At 37.6% G+C, this 20,663-nt stretch overlaps 1 protein-coding gene across 1 annotated transcript; it reads right to left on the reverse strand.

The window, feature by feature from the left end:
- Positions 1–902: 902 nt before the first annotated feature.
- spcs3.S (signal peptidase complex subunit 3 S homeolog) lies at positions 903–18,684 on the reverse strand. The gene is made up of 5 exons (XM_018243198.2): positions 18,276–18,684; positions 12,642–12,715; positions 10,483–10,559; positions 8,682–8,797; positions 903–1,930 (listed from the first exon to the last, which is right to left on the reverse strand). Exons 1-5 carry the CDS (start codon positions 18,416–18,418, stop codon positions 1,798–1,800), a joined length of 543 nt encoding a protein of 180 aa, XP_018098687.1. The 5' UTR covers positions 18,419–18,684; the 3' UTR covers positions 903–1,797.
- Positions 18,685–20,663: the final 1,979 nt, after the last annotated feature.

The raw sequence follows: 20,663 nt of genomic DNA on the forward strand, positions 1-20,663 counted from the left end.
GCTGAGGGCACCCAAATTTGCAAAAAAATCCTGAACTGGTGGTTTATGCATTGTTTCTATGTTCCAGCACCTAGGAAGCAAGATAATTTAAGGCATCCTCTCTTTTTTCAGTTCAGTTGGTTTCAGATAACATACTATGGGGGTTATTTATTAAATTCTGGTCTGGCTTTTTGGGGCAAAACACATTTTTAGAGTTTTTTTGGAAACTCTAATTTTTAGAGATTTATTCAAGTCTGATGCAGCAAAAAAAAAAAAAAAAAGAATCTGAAAATCAAGCATCTCAGACCTGCCAAGGTTGTTTATAAGTCAATGGCAGAGGTCCCTATCCTATTTTGACATTTCTGTGGTCTGCGCAGAAATCACATGATTTGGGTTTTCGATCAATTTTATCAAAACCGAAAAAATCAAGTAATAATAAATAAGGTCAAACTGTGGATTCTAGTTTGGTCGGACTTTTTTTTATTTAAAAAAATCTGAGAAATTCTGATTTTGATAAATAACCCCCTATGTGTTTCAAAAGCTAACTCAGGGAGGTCTATTTATAAAAATTCAAATCTAATTTGCGTTTTTTTCCAATTTATAACAATTGAAAACTTGAATGTGGACAATCGCTTTCTACTCAATTTTCTGTGAGTTTACCAATGTCAGAAGAACTTGAAATGAAAGAAAAATCACTTACAAATTTTGGTAGGAAAACTCCCACTGACTTCGACATGAACAACAGCTTTTAGGAGTTACATTTTCATAGTCAAATGTTTTGCACTTAAAAAAATCTCGAACGCGGCTTTGGCCATGGGCTCATTGGTCTAGCCCATGGCCAAAGCCGTAAAATGGAGGTGGCTGTATATTTCAAATAATTCTCTCTGAAACAAAGAAAACAAAGAAAAAAAGAAGGCACAAAGAAAAGTCCAGTACTTTTTATTAGCATGTGATTTATAGAACATATTTATTTTGTTATCCTTGTAATTTACCTTTTAAATATCCAATGGACATGTTAGTTTGATACTTAATCTTAACACTCCCTCTGTATTGGACTTGCTTGAAACACAGGCCACAGCTGGTACTGGAAAGCAGTGTTACGATGAGGGTAAAATAATTTCATTGATATCTTTAATTCATATTTGCTAAGGTAATATACAAAACTGTACTGGTACAAAAAGTGGGAAATTAAAAAAAAAAAAAAAAAATATTTCAGATTATTTCAGCATAAACGAGAAATCATTGGACATCCAACCTTGAATAAATCTTCTTGGTCCCTTTACATAAGTAACATTACTAAAACCCACACATTGTATTTTATATAGCTTTATCTTTTGAAGCCACAATTTCTTTAAAAAAAAAAAAAAAGTGTAACAGGCCAAGGAAAAGTTGTTACAACTTTGTTTGAAAACAATGTTCACGTTACTCACATTGATCTACGTGTAACGATGTTATAATTGTGTGTACCTTCAGAATGGATGTCCGAATACAAAACACTCAAAGAAAGCATTTCTTTGAATGGTTCAGTCCACATTTAGCAAGCTCAGCTATAGACCGTGGAATTGTATTGCAATGCTGTAAATCAATACAGTGAAGTTGGTTTCATATCTTTTCCGGAAGACAACACTTGCACTACTCAAAATAAAAAAATAAAAATAGTGGATTCTTCATTTGTATTTACACGGGTATTCAAACCCACGTCGCCATTATATATATTTTTTTTTTCCAGAAAGAAGGTGGGCATTTGGGTATAAACTTTAGGCAGGATGTATCCAAGGCTTACACGGATAAAAATAGCTTACAAAACATTGAAATAATTTAATAGCTCATTGTGGTTTTATAGGTATCCGGAAATGGAACAGATTTATGTCCTGAACCTGTGACAAGAGGTAAGATGCCAGCATTTGGGACAACGTTCCAAGAAAGAGTCAATGTGATATTGCGATTACCCCTGCAAAACAAAAATGTACAAATAAAAATCATTTAAGTGGGAACAGTTTACAATGTCCTTTGTTATGTTCAACGATGACATAAATCCAATTAAAGGAAAACTATACCCCCCAAACAATGTAGGTCTCTATTAAAAGATACTGAGTAAAACAGCTCATGTGTAAAACCCTGCTTCATGTAAATGAACCATTATCATAATAATATACTTTTTTAGTAGTATGTGCCATTGGGTAATCGTAAATAGAAAATTGCCATTTTAAAAAATAAGGGCCGTCCCCTGAGATCGTACGATTCACTGTACTCACAAACATACCACATATAAGTTCACGAGACAATTAACAGACAGAGTTCTGCCTTTTGCTTCCTCACTTCTTCCTGTTACAGTTAGTGTTGTAGTATTTTTATAATTATAACAAGCAGGCAGGAGCCATTTTGTGGACACTGTTATTAAGGCAAGTCTTGTATCATCTCAGAATCTTGTTTGTGCACCAGAATGGGGGACCTAATGTCCATCCCCATGCACTGGCTACACAATTAAATGGTTAAGAGAATTGGGGGAATGTGGGGAGAGCAGTGACATCTAGGAAGTGCTGAATGGAAAGTGAAAGTAATTGCTTGCCCCGCCTCTATGCCTAAGGCACAGAGGAGGGGCAGGCAATATTTGATTGACCGCTGAGATTTTTAAATGAGTTTACAACAGATATGATTTAATTTAAAAATAGAATTTGGATTCATTTGAAAAGGACGTTTATTATACAGCTTTTTATGTCTGGGTGACAGGTCCACTTTAATGTAGAGAGACATAATTTCTGGTGATTTTAATAGAGTGAGCTCTAATACAACTTCTAGGCAAAAGGAGCACGCCCTATAAGATATATTGAATCTAACTGTCAATTACTATCTGACACCCAACTTCTGCATGAAGACAGAATGAAGAGAAACAGATGCTAAGAGAGGAATAGTGAAAATAAACTTAATTATTTCAGAAACAATGCAGAATATTTAATTGATTGTATTTAGAAAGTTTTTTTATTTCAGTATGCCGAAGCTTATATACAATTTTCATTTTCATGATAGTTCCCCTTTAAAAGGATACTGAAACATTCCTATGAAAATACATAGGAACGTGTCAGTATTACTAAGGAGTTGCAGCATGAAAATCTAGCAAGCCAAAAGTTCCCTAAAGCTAACCCCAGCCCTGCGATACTTACCTGAATGAGCAATCTTTTGCAGTTGCGTCAGTCACACTATGATCCTTTCATAAGTCAGTGTACTGTTTTCAATTATAATTACCCTATGGAAGGATTGTGCTTCCCCCAGGCCAGCAGGAACTACTCTCCAACTACTCTCCCCATCCCCTTTTGGCTTGCTAGATTTTCATGCTACAACATTTTAGTATTACGGAGATGTTCCTATGAATTTTCATAGTTTAAAGGGGACCGTCACCCAAAAAAATTATTCAAAATCCTATTTTATCAGATTAGTCAAGCAAAATGAACTTTAATTACACAATATAAATTATTGAATCTTGTTTCTTTCAGTCTGGGAATTCATAATTATAACAAGCAGGCAGGAGCCATTTTGTGGACACTGTTATTAAAACAAGCCTTGCATCATCTCAGAATCTTGTTTGTGCACCAGAATGGGGGAACCAATGTCCATCCCCATGCCCTGGATACACAATTAAACAGTAAAGAGAATTGGGGGAATGAGGGCAGATCTGTGACATCTAGGAAGTGCTGAGTGGAAAGTGAAAGTAACTGTCTGCCCCGCCTTTATGCCTAAGGTTTAGAGGAGGGGCAGACAATATTTGATTGACAGCTGAGATTTTTAAATGAGTTTTCAAAAACTATGAATGCTTTAATAAAAAATAGAAATTGGATTTCAGGTTTAATTTAAAAAGGACTTTTATTATACAGCTTTTTGTGTGGGTGACAGGTCCACTTTAAATAAAAATAATCCCATTGACACAGTAGATAACACATTCAGAGCATGTTTTCTAATGCATGTCCTTTGTTTTAAGAATCACTGCACATATGCACCATTAATGAGAAGCATCAGGGTCAGAATGATCAATACTCTGGAGAGAAATATGCAGCATCTGTACAAAGGCACACCTTGGCCAGATGAGATTTTTGATTTGACGAACAAGACAAGAAGTGGTTTTAGAAAAAAAACAAAAAACAGTTCCCTGTGCTGGGTGGGGCAGATAAACCTATTTCTTGGATAAAGCATGCAATGAGATATTATGTTAGCATCTGTATTAATTAAAGGATAACTTCACAACCTGAGTATGCAAACACATCATAAGCAATATTTCTCATGCAAACGTATAGCAAATATAAGCTGGGAGAATGCCAGGATCTTCAAACTGATTTTAAGAAATACTGCAACATATCAACCTAACCGCTATCAGTGTGGAAAGACTCCAATGTCTACTCTATTGAAACCAAAGCTACAACAAGGCAAACCCCGTGTTAGTAATACTTAATAGGGACTATTGCAAAAATTAAAATGTAATATAAATATCATACTGAAATAAGAAACCTTCTAAATACAATCAATTAAAGGGAAACTCTGGCTTCCAAACCAAAGTTTTATAAAGAGGTCAACGTAACATAGGAACCCCTAAAGTATCCATCTCAGTTACCTGTTTCTTCAAATTATGAATAAATGGCATTTTCCACACTGAAATCCAGATGTTAACAGTTCTTCTCTTTCTGCATCATTTGAAATCCTGGCAGGGAAGTAGGGACTAAACACTGATGTTACAAATTGTAACAACTTCTCCACAGCTTACAGGCAGCATGCAGGAGCTACATAACCCACAATGCATTGCACTGTGGTGTTCCTTTCCTTATTGAAATCACATATGCAGGGAATTGTGGGGTTTGGAGGATGCAGGCTAAGGACAGATGGCTGTTGATACAAAGTAACAGTAGTCAGCCAGCTTAGCAAAGTAATCAAACAGATCAGCAGGAGAGCAGGGGCTAGGCTGAGGGAACTATTCCAAACCATTAAAAATCATGAAAAGTCTGCATATTTTTTAATTGATGTATATTGCTTGAAACAGTGTTTACTTTTCAAAAAGCTTAAGTTATGTTTGTGTGGAGTTCCCCTTTAAATATTCTACATTTCTCAACTCGGGTTTAGCCCTAGGAAATCTCCTGACAACTATTTCTGAGTTTGGCCAATACTCTGGTTTAAAAATTAATCGCACTAAGTCTGTGGTGTTTCCCATAGATCCCCTTCCCCAGGATACGCTGGACACCTTGCTACAGCTCAAAGTAGCACACACATTTAAATACCTGGGAATAGTGATCCATAAGGATCTTCATAGATATGAACAACTTAATCTAGATCCAGTAGTACAGACCCTGACTAACAAAGTTGCGGTGTGGCAAGACCTACCTCTTTCTTTACCAGGCAAAATTAATATGTTTAAAATGATCTTCCTACCCAAATTTCTGTATGTTCTCCATAATTCTCCCGTAACCCCCCGGGCCCATTGGTTCGCCAGAATAGACAAAATTATTAGAGGCTTCTTGTGGGCAGGAGACCATCCTCGATTGAACTTTAGGGTGCTTCAGGCCCCGGCTTCTGGAGGAGGCCTCGCACTGCCGAATCTCAAACTTTACTTTCTTGCAGCCCAGTTGGTATATGCCCACTGGTGGATTGTTCCTGACCGTAGCAACTCCGCAGTAGTGTTGGAAGCTGCGGTAATAGGCTCCTTTGAGGCCCTTGCCAAACTCCCTTACAGAGGTGCCTCTACATATCATGTGACCACTACACCTATGCTCACGGTGGTGAAGGCATTTCAGAAATCTCAAATTCTGGTTCGAGGAACCTCTACAGCCTGGTCCCCCCATACCCCGTTGTGGGGCAATAATCACCTCCCTCATTTTTGCTCACTACCAGACATCGCAAGGTGGGCACAGATTGGGATAAAAACCCTAGGTGATGTGGTCACTGATGGTGACTGTAAAACGTATGCCACAATCCAACAGGAACTGCACCCCCACCCAGATATGCTATTTCGTTATTTGCAATTACGACATGCTTTCAACGTACAATTTCCAATCAAGCCTGTCGTCTTGAAGGTGACGACCCTTGAGACCTACTTACACAGGTTAGACCTAACTAAACCCCTATCCTGGTTGTATACGATATTATCTATTGCTGGTCCCTCTCCCCTTGAGAGAGTTAAGGGCAAATGGCGAGACGATATCCCTGACCTGACTGACGAAAAGTGGAAAGATGCACTAAAGCTTGTAACGGAGTTATCTATATCTATGAGGGACAGGCGCTTATACAAATTAAATTTTTAAATAGAGTTTACTTAACCCCCTCCCGTCTGGCAAAAATATATGATAATGTATCAGATCTGTGCCCTAAGTGCAGAGTGGAACCTGGCACCATGTTTCATATCTTCTGGTCCTGTCCGGTGATTCAGAGCTTTTGGAGTGCAGTACTCCAATACTTGAATGAAAAGCTTGCACTACCAAGTATTCGTTCGCCAGAAACCTGTCTGTTGGGGATAATAGAGGGCTTGCAGCTACGCTCCTATGTTAAAATATGCTACCTACAGCTCCTGTATTATGCCAAAAAAGCCATATTACTGCACTGGAAGTCGCTCAACCCCCCCACAATACAATATTGGCAGAAACTGATAAATGACTCTCTCTCGAACCAGAAACTTACATATCTTTCAAGAGGCTGCCCTGGAAAATTTGAAGCGATATGGGGTGCCTGGCTAACTGTGCAATCTAGTTAACTGCCGATGTACTAACATAATGGTTGTGATATTTTATGCCTTACCCCCCTCCCCCCCTCTTTCTCAACTTTCTTCTTTACTATACCTTTACTCTTCTTCTAATTGTATTATGTTTAATGTTTAAAATTTCAATAAAAAAACTTTTTAAAAAAAAAAAATATTCTACATTTCTGAAAAAAATCAAGTTTATGTTCACTTTCCCCTCTCTCAGCATCTGTTTCTCTTCATTTTGTCTTCATGCAGGAGTTGGGTGTCAAGTCCACCTATATATCTTTTAGGGGGGGGGACTTGCTTTCCTAGCAGATGAATTAGAGCTCACACAAATAACTGATTCCAGTGCAAACAAAATCACTGCCTTTTGCACAAATTCTGCATGTAGAGAGACTTGATGCCTGGTGATTTTAATAGAGAGAGCTCTAATACACCTAAACCCACAGGCCTTCTGCTGAACAGACCTGAGTGATCATAAGCATCATGACCAGTACGGACTAGAAAGCCAAAGCTGCTAGATAAAACAGAAAACTCAAGTACTGCCCAGTTCTACAAGAAAACAATTTCACTTTTTAACTGCTCATCATATAACAGCAGTATTTCTTCTATTCATATTTGGGTTTAATTTTTGGATATCCAACTATCACTAACTGGAGTTATCCATTTCCAAATCTGTTCTATATTGTAGCAGATGCGGTGTCTACACAGATGGACAATCAGGTGGCCTAAGTGGTCTTAGTACACACAAGGAAAAATTACAAAGTTAGGGAACCTGCTGCACATGAAATATAACATAATATAGATTTGTTGCAGGATGTAGAGAATGCATATTACTATTTAAGCATCTAGTATATACACAAGAGCAGCATTTCTTAACCTTTATTTAACCCTAATTAAATCAATGAATCTGCTTTCTGGCCTTATTTGAATTTCCATTTTCCATCATAGTTAGAAACGTCACATTATGTAGTACAGGTATGGGACCTGTTATCCAGAATACTTGGGACCTGGGGCTTTCGGGATAACGAGTCTTTCTGTAGTTTGGATCTTCATACCTTGAATCCACTAGAAAATCATGTAAACATTAAATAAACCCAATTGGCTGGTTTTGCTTCCAATAAGGATTAATTATATCTTAGTTTGGATCAAGTACAAGGTCCTGTTTTATTATAACAGAGAAAAAGGAAATCATTTTCAAAAATGTGGATTGGGGTAAAATGCAGTCTTTCCGGATAACGGATTTCAACATAACGGATCCCAAACCTGTACTTGTATTTCAGAGTAGTGGTATATAGTGCCCTAAGTTTAGCAAAACCTAATTTACTAAAAGAGATATACAATTATAATGGGAAAACATGATAAAAAGAGAGGCTGCTTCAAATTGCAATAATGTAAAGGTTTTTCTTTAACCTTTCATATAATAATGTACAAGACTCTAGTAATAAATACAAAGGTGAACAATATAAAATTGGGACTCTCATATTAGTTTCATATTTCATTATTCTATACTGCTGACATAGCTTTCTAATAATATTAAAATAGGAGGATAAGTAGGGTATTCATTTCATGATCTTCTCCAGTTGCTGAGAGAGAGGTTTTTGGTCCAATATTTGTGGGAGTTTCTACATATTACATTGCATTTTCATCTTCTGCTTGTTTTATGTCACTGTTCCTAAAACCTTTTTCCTGATATCAACAAGTAATAGTGTGTTAAAAAGTTTTCAGGAAACTGTGCTACATGTAATATCAAACAATGATAATTAAATAGCATCACTTTTGGAGCTCTTCTGACATCCTGATAGTTTACAGAACTCTCCTTTCTGTCACCACAAATCAATCATGAACCTTTCTGGCGCCAAAAAGTAAACAGACATCAGCTTTTTGTGTCAGGATTCACCTTATAAATTTTATCTCTAGCACTCACTTCTTAAAAAAAAAAAAAAAGAGCACATTTTAATAAAACAGTATATTTTTTCCAGATGCTTACTTGAGACCATTTCCATCGTCAAAGAAAAAATACTTTGATTTCATTTCTTTTAAGGACAACTTTGGATTATCCCCTCGGAGAATGATTTTGTCCCATAGTACGACCTGGTTCAGAGTCTAAAATTAAACCATAAAAAAATTCAGTCTTTAGGATTAGGCTTTGTCACATTATGTATGGAAATATACATCTTAAAGGAACAGTTCAGTGTAACAATTAAACTGGGTAAATAGATAGGCTGCGCAAAATTAAAAATGTTCTTATATACAGTAGTTAGTTAGCCAGAAATGTGAAGTATAAAGGCTTGAGTAAATGGGTGTCTAACATAATAGCCAGTTGTGAACTTGGTCCAGTCAGCTCCGTTTTCACCTTTTTGTGTTTAAAAATAAAAAGCCTTTATTAAGCACATTTGTCAAATGTGCTTAATAAAGGCTTTTTATTTTTAAACACAAACCGGTGCTGTGCTTCAAGTCTTCTATAACATAATAGCCAGAACACAACTTTCTCCTTTGCAGCTCTTCAACCTGTTACCAGTCAATAACCAATCAGTGATTTGGAGAGGCCGTATGGGATATAACTGTTCAGCGAGTTTTGATCCTTAAAGGAATTGTTCAATAAAAAAATAAACTGGGCAAATAAATAAATAGGCTGTGCAAAATAAAAAATAAAAATTCTATATAGTTAGTATAGCAAAAACTTAATTTATAAAGGCTGGAGTGACTGGATGTGTAACCTATCAGAACAGAACCCAAATTGCTGCTTTGCAGCTCTCTTGGTTTATACTGATTGGTTACCAGGCAATAACCAATCAGTGACTTGAGGGGGGGGGGCACATGGGCAACTGTTTGCTTTTGAATCTGAGCTGTATGCCAAGGATCAATTGCAAACTCACTAAATAATTATGTCCCATGTGGCCCCCCTTCAAGTTGCTGACTAACTCAGAGTTAGAGAACTGAAAAGCAGGAAGTAGTGTTCTGGATATTATGTCAGACATTCGCTCACTCCAGCCTTTATACATAACATTTTTGGCAACATTTTTTATTTTGCACAGCCTATTTACCCAGGTTTTATTTTTATACTGAACGGTTCCTTTAACATGCAGGTCAGATTCTATTTACCCAGTTTCCCTTTTACAATGAACAGTCTCTTTAAACATAAACGCAAAGAGAGAAACAAAGATACAATCTTATTTGTAATTTGAGATATCGTACTATAACACATAACCATAATAAAAAAAAAAAAACAAGTTCCTGCCAAATGGGCAATCGTGCACTTTGCTGTTGCCCACACACTCCACATTTATCAGACTAGAGAATGGAGCTGGTCGAGGTGGGCTGCATTTTTAGTGCAGAGAAACAAGTCAATGCGCATGTGCAAAACAGTGGCACACATCTCCGCACAAATTTTGGATTTGGCAGCACGCTCTCTGTATACAAGTAGCTTTACCTTCTGATGGGATGACCACATCACACCGTATAGTTCATATAGATAAAGGGGGCCCAATAAACACAAAGATTAACTGCTGTGTCAGCTTTATTGTACCGTACCAAATTTAAATGTTTCCACTTAGTATGGTACAATAAAGCTGACACAGCAGTTAATCTCTGTGTTTATTGGACCCCCTTTATCTACATAAACACATGAAATCACCTGCAGCACATTTCAGTGATGTTAAAGATCCTCTACAGCAGGTTGTGACACATGCATGCCAAACTTTGTGCATGTGGGACAATGAACTTCTAAGATATGTAGGAATAACTTCTAAGATGTGTAAGAATAAAAAAGGGGCAAAGCTCATACTTACATTGCTTCTTGTGGAATATTCAGCAGACAAATAAATAAATAGTTGTTTAACATTCCAATCAAATATCGGCTGCAAATGTATGACAGTTAAGGAAAACAACCTAAAAAGATTACATGTTCCATCATGCATAGAAGTACAGTATTCATAGTCCTCCACTAAACCCACTGATTTTACTATGATCTTTTATTTGTACGATACTGTGTAATGCAGAACTTTTCCCTGCTTCAGTGGAACATAAATTCAAGGTCCATAGGAAATTTACACAAAGCACTAGCTCAGATTTAGTAGTAGTCACTTTAAGGTTTAAAAACTGGGGATGATAATAGGATAAGCACTGGCTAGTGGGGGAAACTGCTAACCTTATGGCACAGGTTGGTGTGTGGCTTCAAGAAAAACAACACCAGGTAGGGTCTTTTAGAGCACCTGTATGTTTTTGGAGTATAAAACATACATTTAATTAGACTGTGGAGCCCATTATCAATAAAACATTGCAAATTTCCACAACAAACAAGCTTCCTATTCACCCAGCCTCTCCTAACGTGTAGTGCCTTGTGTTGGTTGGAGGGGCTGGCATCTCTCCCAAAGTAATGCAATAAGGATTTACCAAACACTTCAGGCAGGTGTAGCTGGGAGATCATGCAAGAAATCAAATAGAAACAAAAATAATGTTATTACAAACAGTTTCTGGATATGGCAACTGCAAACAAAACAACCTTGTGGTCTAAATAAGGAGTTCAAAATGAATTGCTACTTATTAATGTATCTAATTTTTAATTTTTTTTTTATACAATGTAATCATGTACCTTTTATACAATCTTTGAATATAACTGTTGTATAAAGTATACTAGCTCCTATTAATTTTCTTTATAGATTTTATCATTGAACAACTTTCTACCCAGGGACAGCTTGTGGATAGGGCAAGACAGCATTTATATAGTTTTTAGCCAATGGAGTTTGTATTTGTGTGTTAAATATTTTTTCCTATGGATTTTATAGGCAATAATGAACTAATTAGGAGTGAAGTCACCACAGAATGGATCACAAAATGAATTTTTCATACAGGAATTATATTTATTCATTGACATTGATATGTTGACACCACATTGTTCATAATGTCACTTATTGTGGTTTTGTTAACACGTCAATTATGTTTTGCGGTACATTGCTGTAATCGATACAGGGTGCAAATACTGAATATGTTAATTAGCTAAGGTTTAAAGCACCTCACTATGTGTGTATCTGCATGTCTGACGAAGGGGCACGGCCCAAAATGTTACATCACGTGACTAATAAAATTGCAGGGTGATCCCCCTGCTACACCTTCCTGAAGTGTTTGGTAAATCCTTATTGCACCATATATTTCCTCATTTTTTTTTTTTTATACATTTTGAAATTAGAATTGCAAATTCAGATCCAGTTTCCCCAAGTCTCATGCAGCCTGGTTGAGTTAAAGGGAAAATATACCACCTTTTTCAACACTGGTGCAATGAATAGTGTTGTGTGAAACCTACTTTTTGCCTATTCTATTAATTAGGAAATGTCTATGGTTTTTGTAATTCCTTGCTCTAAATGGGGCGAACCTTGAAACTGAAGATAAAGCCGTGTTCTACTTCCTGATCCTAAAGAGCAAAGTCAACAGTTCGTTAAGATGTTTGCCCTGTTTAGTGCAAGAAATAACAAAAACCATAGATATTTCCTATTCCAAAAAAAAGTATGTTCACCACAAGCCCTATATATTGCACCGGTGAAAAATGGTTTGTGTTGGCCCTTTAAGTGATACTGTTAATTCGCATAATCTGCTTCTGTTTCCTGATAACCTTTGCCTTTTTAAATGGGTGGAATATAGGCGGTGCACAAAGCACCTGTGCCTTCAGTACTTTTCGGCCTGTACAAGCTCTTTCCCATCCTTTATTCCCACCACATTACTTTCCACATCCAGACAATCCAGAGTAATCTGAGAGTCTGATGGAAATAGCAAAACCATTAAAATATAGAATAAAAATCAGCTTTCCCAATGCCTTTGGACACTGATACTATGAGTAAATATAAACTTGGGATTTTATGCTTTAATTTGTGATTATATGTGACTATTTCCCATCGCCTTCATATTAGGTCTTATTGCTCATGACAGCAATCACATTCCATTTTTGAAAGGATATCAGCACTTATATCAAATGTGATAAATCCAAGGTCACTTCTTTCCCTGGGACCAGTAAAATCTTCAACATTTTCCCTGAAAAACAAGGTTTGTACATCAGTTATTCCAGACAAATATGCACAGCAACTGTTAGCCAAAATCATCTCATATTAACGGAAAGGCAAAATGTAAAGATGCCTGTATTGAATTTACTGGTTTTATACTGGGTTTTTAATTGTAAATGCAGTTGTCAATTAAAAGATAAACAGCATGGATTAATTTGCGCTAATCAACATAATGCTGCATCTTTTTTCTAGTTAGGTAAAAACGTAACGACAAAACTGCTTAGAGGGAACTGTTGCAAACAGCTTCTATTTAGGCATGTATTTTATATGTAAGATCCGAACAAAAACATCAAGGTGCAGATTAATTAAGGGTCGAATTGAAAATTCATATTCAAATTTCTTTTTATTGTCAAAACTCTCAAATTCAAATTGTTAATAATCCAAACTCGATTCGAATTTTAATTCGAATTTTGAGATTTATCAAACCCTTGCCCTTTAAAAATTCAAATTTGAGTATTCGCCACCTAAAACCTGCCGAGTTCATGTATAAGTTGATGGGAGAGGTCCAGGTACCAATTTAAACATGTTACTAACCTTCCTGACATTTGAGTTCTTTTTCGGGGGAAAAAACTTGATTCGAGTTTAGTCAAATTCGATTCGGATTCAAGTTTTTGAGTCGGTAATATTCGTTCGAGTTCTAGATAGTCGATTTTCTTATTAAATAACCCCCCAATCGAATTTAGAGTATATTCGAATTTATTAGAGTTACAAAAAAATTCACATGAATTCGACCTTTGATAAATGTGCCTCCAAATGGCATGAGGCTTTTATCAGTTTTTTTTATATTTTATCAGTGGTAAATGAAAAAAATGTATCTATAACTAGCAGCAATAACAAAACTGTCATTTTTCAGAGATTCTGAGCAACAAGGTAAAATAAATCTAGGGATGTCTGAATTGACCACATAAAAACAGGGATAAGTGGGGAATAAGAAGCATAATTATGAGGTTATATTATGCAGATTACTCAGTGAGTAACAATTTACATGAGTACCCGCTGTAATAAGACGGTGGTGTGCGTCACAGAGTAACTGTGACTTGATATCAAGTAGTGCACATGGAAGAGGAGGAGCAGTGATATTTGAATACAGCAGGCTGTTGTGCTGGTATTTTATTGGCCAAAGCTAATTAAGCGAGTAAAAACATATAAAGCAACTAAACAAAACTTCTAGCTCAGGAGCAAATGATGAAGTTTAATGACAAGGTAGAGTTAATAGCTTCCTAAACTAAGAAGATTGTGTTACAGTTACATATTCAGTGAAATACAGAGAAAGATATACATGGAGGATGTACTAATAAAGAAAAAGTAAAATTCAGCATGATTACAGGGGGTACAGGGGGACCCACTGTGCACCAATTGCTGAAGAAGCTGTACCAGACCAGCCTTATAAAGCAAGTTACTTTAAGAAAACTAAAACTGCAGGGAACACTTGATTCATGTTGAGTTTATTATTATTCTTTATTTGTGTAGTGCTGACATGTTACAAAGCCCTTTACAATGACGGTTCATCATTCACACCAGTCTCTGCCCCAGTGGAAGTTGCAATCTAAGGTCCCGATCACATGGGTCAGTTTTATGAGTGCGAGAGAAAACTTGAGTACCTAAACAAACCCTATGTAGACATGGGGTGGACTTAGAAAACAACAACTTTTTTGACAGGCTTTTTGTCCCATTTAACCTTTTCCATGCTACAGATGTGAAGTCTATAGCACTGACAGCCAATTTACAAAATGCAATGCAACAGATTTTAAATCTAAAGATTAAAGATTAATCAATGAGGATCTGCAAATTAATCTCAATGGGTTATTCCAAGTTTAAGGTAAAATAATGGTTTAATTTGTAGCACAAGACAGGTTAAAGTAAATTGCACACGTATACAAATATGCTTGATTGTAGTTGCAAAAGACCCATTATCAAGGGCTAATCAACACAAGGGCAACAATGAAGCACCATATTTAAATATTACACTAGTCATATACAGTAAAACTGCACAGTTGCCACTTTAAAGGGGTGATTCAGCTTTAGGTTAACTTTTTACATGTTATAGAATGACATACTAAGCACCTTTTTAATTGTTCTTCATTTTTTCTTTTTTTTTAGTTTTTAAAACATTTGCCTTCTTTGGATTCTTTTCAAGTTTTTTGTACTCTGTACGGCTTTAAATGTATTGTTATTGCTGCTTTTTATTGCTCATCTTTCTATTCAGGCCTCTCCTATTCATATTCCAGTCTCTATTTCAAATCAGTACATGGTTGCTAGGGTAATTTGGACTCTAGAAATCAGAATCCTAAAACTGCAAACAGTTTGCAGTCCAACACTACATAATGCTACATAAGTCCAACACCAAAAAATGTGAAAACCAGTTGCAAACTGTAACTCTCTAAATCATACTAATAGTTGAGTCACTCGAGCAACCCCTTAAGAAGCTCGTTATTACTGATTTGGGGGAAGTAAACAAGGGAATCCTCTGAATTCTAAATGTATGTATTCACCAGAACATCAAACTGAATCTGAACACTATGTGGCATATTTGAGAAAAATGTAAACATCAATCAGTTATGATAGCCAGTGATTTGTCCAGAGCTTTAAAGTTTCATATTAGACAAAATGAAGCAAAAAGTGCAACTAGACAACCAAATTCTGGAGTCAGTGTACCTGCTGCCCAAGGCACACCATCTCCTTTGCAAGTCACTGGCTGCATGGGCAATACAGTTTAAAAGTGTTTTCGCACATTACACGCGCGTTAACAAAAAAATAAATCTGCATAAATACAATATATGTAGTTCAACATGCATCTGAAAAGGCTCAGGTTTAAAGACCCATGTAAAAACTCTTCAACTGCTACTCTGATATTGCCCTACCACTACAATGTATAATGGCACATGTTCATCCACAAATGCAGCAAGCAAAGTGTAATTTTATTTCCCAAAGTGCAGCATTTTTTTGAGAATTCTGCCATCACTGCAGCCTCAAAGGTTGGATGCTCTTGATGCAATTGCACTGTGCCTACCGCAATTGTGTCAGAATTACCAAAATTAAAACAGCTGCATTGGTGCTTCATCATAAATTGGGGACAGTTGCACCAAATATTTTCATAGTCTGCCTGGCATCATTGGTGCCATTTTCAGTGTGCAAGTGATGTGTGAAGTCTTTCAGTGCAACTGAACTGTGCCTATTGCGCAGGGTGCTGAGTGAACCCTGCTGCATGGCCTAACGGTGGAGGTAGCTTCAGAGTTCCAATGCAGCAATTAGTGTAGTAGTGCTTAATTTGGGATGGAAGGCAAAAAAAGACTGAGCACCACCATGCACAGCTATACAGAAGTGCAAGGAGCACATTTCGACTCAAGTACCTTTAATGAAAGTGGTGTTACGCGCAACTAACAGCAGTCAATGGACAGGGACCACTAAAGTCCTGCCATGGAGTTTAACACCAAGATATACAAGTGGAACATAACTAGTACAAAGGATTTTTATTCCTGTTTAAGGATTTATGATGCTAAACAGAATTCAGTGTTTTTTTCATTCAGGCTCAGGATTTTTGAGTTACAACAAACATGTTCCATTTAATAGGGTGTGTTTCTGAATTGCTAGAAGTTGCTCAGTCATACATGCAAGTTCTACATTTACAGAAAAGGTTATGAACTGCTGAATAAACCCTGAAGAAAGTGTAAGCTGCTGTTTCAGTTATAGGATATGTCACCACACAATAAACCTTAAAGGGGTTGTCCACTTTTGAGTTAACTTTTAGTGTGGTGTAGAGAGGGATATTCTGAGACAATTTGCAATTGGTTTTAATTTTTTATTATAAGTGGTTTTGGAGTTACTTCATTTTTTATTCAGCAGCTCTCCAGTTTGCAATTTCAGCAGTCTGATTGCTAGGGTCACAATTATCTGATATACAGATAGTGGAGTGAAGAGTTCCTAGTAACCATGCATTGATTTGAATAGGAGCCGGGAATATGAATAGTAAACAACCCGGAGTAACAAAAAGTAGCAATAACAATACATTTACAGCTTTACACAGCATTTGTTTTTTAGATGGGGGTCAGTGACCCCCATTTGAAAGTTGGAAAGATTCAGAATATAATTCAAAAAGTATAAAAATAAATAAATAATGAAGACCATTTGAAAATTTGCCGAGCCTTAGCCATTCTATAACATACTAAAAGTTATCGTAAAGGTGAACCACCACTTTAAAGGAGAAGAAAATACTTTTTGAACTTGGTACCAAATATTAGGCAGCCCCAAGTGATTGTATTTACTTACCTGAAACCCCAGGCGGGTGCTCCTATCAGCAGAAAACTGCACCGACCCGGAATCATTCCAGTAAGCACCACAGAGCGATCATCTTCTTTCTTCAAATTTCCTGGGGCAGACGCATGCGCAGTACAACAGAATAGACGATTTTTTAGTTTAAGTTTGGCTTTTTGCTCTACTGTGCATTGCTCCGTGGTGCTCACTGGTATAACCCCCGGGCCGATGCAGTTTTCTGCTGATAGGAGCACCAGCTCGGGGTTTCAGGTAAGTCAATACAATCACTTGGGGGTGCCTATGCCCATGAATATGTTAGGAGGATTGTCTGGTATACTTTTTAAAGCTTTTAACTGCTGATCTGTCGAGTGCACGCAGCAAGGATATCGTGATCTCTTGGGGGTGCCTAACATTTGGCACCCGCAAGTGCAAGAACAGTTTCCTTCTCCTTTCAGGCTGATAGCATGTTAGGCATTTTGACTGCCACGGTCATCCAATAGAAAACCACAGGAAGTCAAAATACTCTACTGTCACTGCTGGTCGTGGCATGTTGCATAATTAACACTTTCTTGCAGGTTAAATCTGAATGTACCAACCCCACACTAGTCCATGTATTAACATTCTTATCATAGGGGACAAGACAGTGGAAGCCATGTCACTTGGCAGCTGTGTATTCTAATCTAAGAAACTAAGCCTCAATGTCACAATATAGTGCATCTTTTATATGCGCCCTCTACTAAGCCGCGCTTATATTTAACCATCTTTCACAGGTTTCTCCCATTAAGTCATGGACCACCAGATAGGATTGTACCATACATTGCTCCCAGACACTACAGGGCAGGACATGCTCCATCAGATCAGGACTGAGAATTAAAATAGTAATTCCACACAATGATGGTGTGTTTAGACCTCATGCGATGAATCCCTTAGGATCAGGTAGAACAGAGAAATCATATACAATAGTCGAATATACTGCAGCACACTGGAGTGAACTACTTTTCGGTAGGAGATTCTATTGGCTCAAAACATATGAGCAGACAAAGAGTGGCAATGTTTCAGGCCTCACAGGGCCCTTTATCAAGTATATTGGACTATTGAGAATTAAAATGGGCCCTGGCATTTCAAGGCCCAATCAGCCCACTAAATACTGACTTTCTATGGCACATTATAGCAGCCCCCCTGGCATTTGCCACAACCCACAGATTGCCAGTCCAGGCCTGTGCTCCATAATGAAATGAAAAGGCTGCTGGCAGGCAGTTCCACGCAGGGTCAGTACTCACAGCATCACACGGGATACATGGATGTTGACAGGAACTATCCGCTCCTTGAATGCGGTGGTGATAAAGCAGCCAAAGGTGAGCGCAGCCATAACGCTCAGGGAAAAGGCAAAAAGCGAATTAGCTCGTGAAAGAACGGTGTTCATGGCGTCTGCGGTGTCTAAACAGTGACCAGAGAAGGTAACAAAGGCGAGGAGCCGCGCTTATATTCAGCCAGATGGATGGGCTCAGGAGATGAAGGTGCGCGAATTAGCAGCTGGTATAGCGAACAGGAAGTCAGTGGTAAAGCTGAGCTGTCTGTAGGCGCTATCAGAGCCCGCTACTTCCGGGATAAGAACCGGAAATTGTGCGCAGCGTTTGGTAGGTGCCGGGGGAAGTTCTCGACACGTGATCAGTGAGGCTTGGCTTCAAGCTGCCATAGTTGATGTGGGTAGAGTGACTAATAGCTGTGTATGCATATTGTATATGATTATGTTTAAATAGCGTTATATTTTTACAAGACAGCAATAATCCATTAAGGAGAACACATTTTGCAATGAATTATAAATATACTCAAGTTTAAGTCAGTGGCAGGTACTCCTGGGAATGGTAAGTGAAAGTGCAGTGTTCTGTTATCTTCTTCCCTGGGTTGGCATACCTCCCAACATTCTGGAAACGTATAGAGGAGCAAAAAAAAATTGCCCCTGGAAAATATTTTGACCACGCCCCCTTTTGCAGCCACACCCCCTTTATTACCGTGCCCATTTTACAAAATGTGCCAGGTTATGAAAGTTTGAACACATTTCTGTAGCTTTTATGTTTTATTACACTTTTACTAATGAAGGTGAATTGCCCTTTAAGTGGAGTCTAACGTCACCCAAGGGACAAAACTGTTACAAATGTAGCTCAAGTATCTATTCTGGGCTCTCTGCCAAGAGCCAATTAAGTTAGAAACTTTGTATCTTTTTTGGCTGTTCAGTGCAGAAAAATCTGGACTTTCCAGTACAAATGCAGGACTGCAGGTTGAGCTGTCAAAAGAGGTACTGTCCCGCTCAAAACGGGACAGTTGGGAGGTATGGGTTGGTTCATCACAACAGCAGCCTATAGAAAAAAATCTTCATGTTTGGATTTTGGGCCAATTAATTACACGGGGCAAATTCTCAATTGGGCAGTAACCCATGGCAACCAATCATTGATTAACATTTTTAAGACAGCTGCAATTAGAACAGCAAAAGCAAAGATTTGATAGGTTGCCATGAGTCACTGCCAAGGTGCAAATTACGCAGAGTTAATAAATGATCCTTGAGGTATCTGGTGTTCAATTAACCATGGGGTACTAAATATATTAGTTTCCTTGTTTAATTTTCATTGTCTGCATAATTGTGTTAGATTTGGATCTACAATAGGGTTTCCACCCGTCACAACATCATAAACCGCCCCCTCTGTCATCACTTGCAAAAGGTGGCAACCCTAATATACAATCTGGTTAAACACAACTTTACAGCAGGGGTGTCCAACCTTTTGGCTTCCCTGGACCACGTTGGAAGAAAAAAAAATTTCTGGGGCCACACTCGAAATACACACAAACACTAACGCTAGCTTTTGATTTATTTTATAAAAGAGGGTATCATAAACCTAGTGAGATTTTTGACATTGTGTTTGAGAAACTAATGTATCAATATCTGGTTGAATGGAAGTACCGGTAGGCAATTCTCAGTGAATTTTCAAGATGCTCATCAGATAATTTGGTTCTAATTTTACTCTTAGTGTGTTCATTCTTGAAAAAAGTTGCTCACAAATGTAGGCGCTGCATATATCCCTATCACAGCGTACAATGCCGATGAAGAATGCTTACCTGCCTTTGTAAGTAACCGAACGCTCACTTGTTAACGGCTTTGTCTGCTTTAGGAAGCCCCACACTGCACACCCCATGTAAAATCAAAACCACACATGCACACAATTAGCGAGCGCATACTTACGCTCTCTGTGTGTGACATTGCAACATGACGTTTCCTGGATTGGTGGAAGTTCAAGCTGGGCCGCATTCATATCATCCTGGACCCCTGCTTTACAGCTTTGTTTTTGTTTAAAACTTAATCAGAATATTGAAATAAATTTGCATTGACATTGGCAAAGTGTCACTATTTTTGTTTAGCACATCCATAATATTCACATTATAATGTAAATGATCAGTTTTTGTCTGCAATATCTAGATTTTGCAACATTCAAGTAGTCTTCACAGTTCAGGAGGAGTTGGTGCACTTAACCTTGATACCTATCATTAGTTGGAGACAGAAACAGATCAGTTCCAAACTGGAACACCTTCACTTTTTGTCCTATAGGTAAGCCTGCAGGTGCAGCCATTACACAGGTGTGCATCTGTTGAAATGCATGCTATAATATGTTTTGAAT

Source organism: Xenopus laevis, chromosome 1S, assembly GCF_017654675.1.
Source record: "Xenopus laevis strain J_2021 chromosome 1S, Xenopus_laevis_v10.1, whole genome shotgun sequence".
Taxonomy (NCBI): Eukaryota; Metazoa; Chordata; class Amphibia; order Anura; family Pipidae; genus Xenopus; species Xenopus laevis.

Bases quoted from the DNA above. Each gene is read 5' to 3' on its own strand.
- spcs3.S (XM_018243198.2), bottom strand. From the start codon at position 18,418: ATGAACACCGTTCTTTCACGAGCTAATTCGCTTTTTGCCTTTTCCCTG. The intron at 8,798-10,482 runs GTAAGTATGAGC...GTTTAATTTTAG, and splicing joins AATATTCCACAAGAAGCAAT to ACTCTGAACCAGGTCGTACT. The intron at 1,931-8,681 runs GTAAGCATCTGG...TTTGTTTTGCAG, and splicing joins GACGATGGAAATGGTCTCAA to GGGTAATCGCAATATCACAT.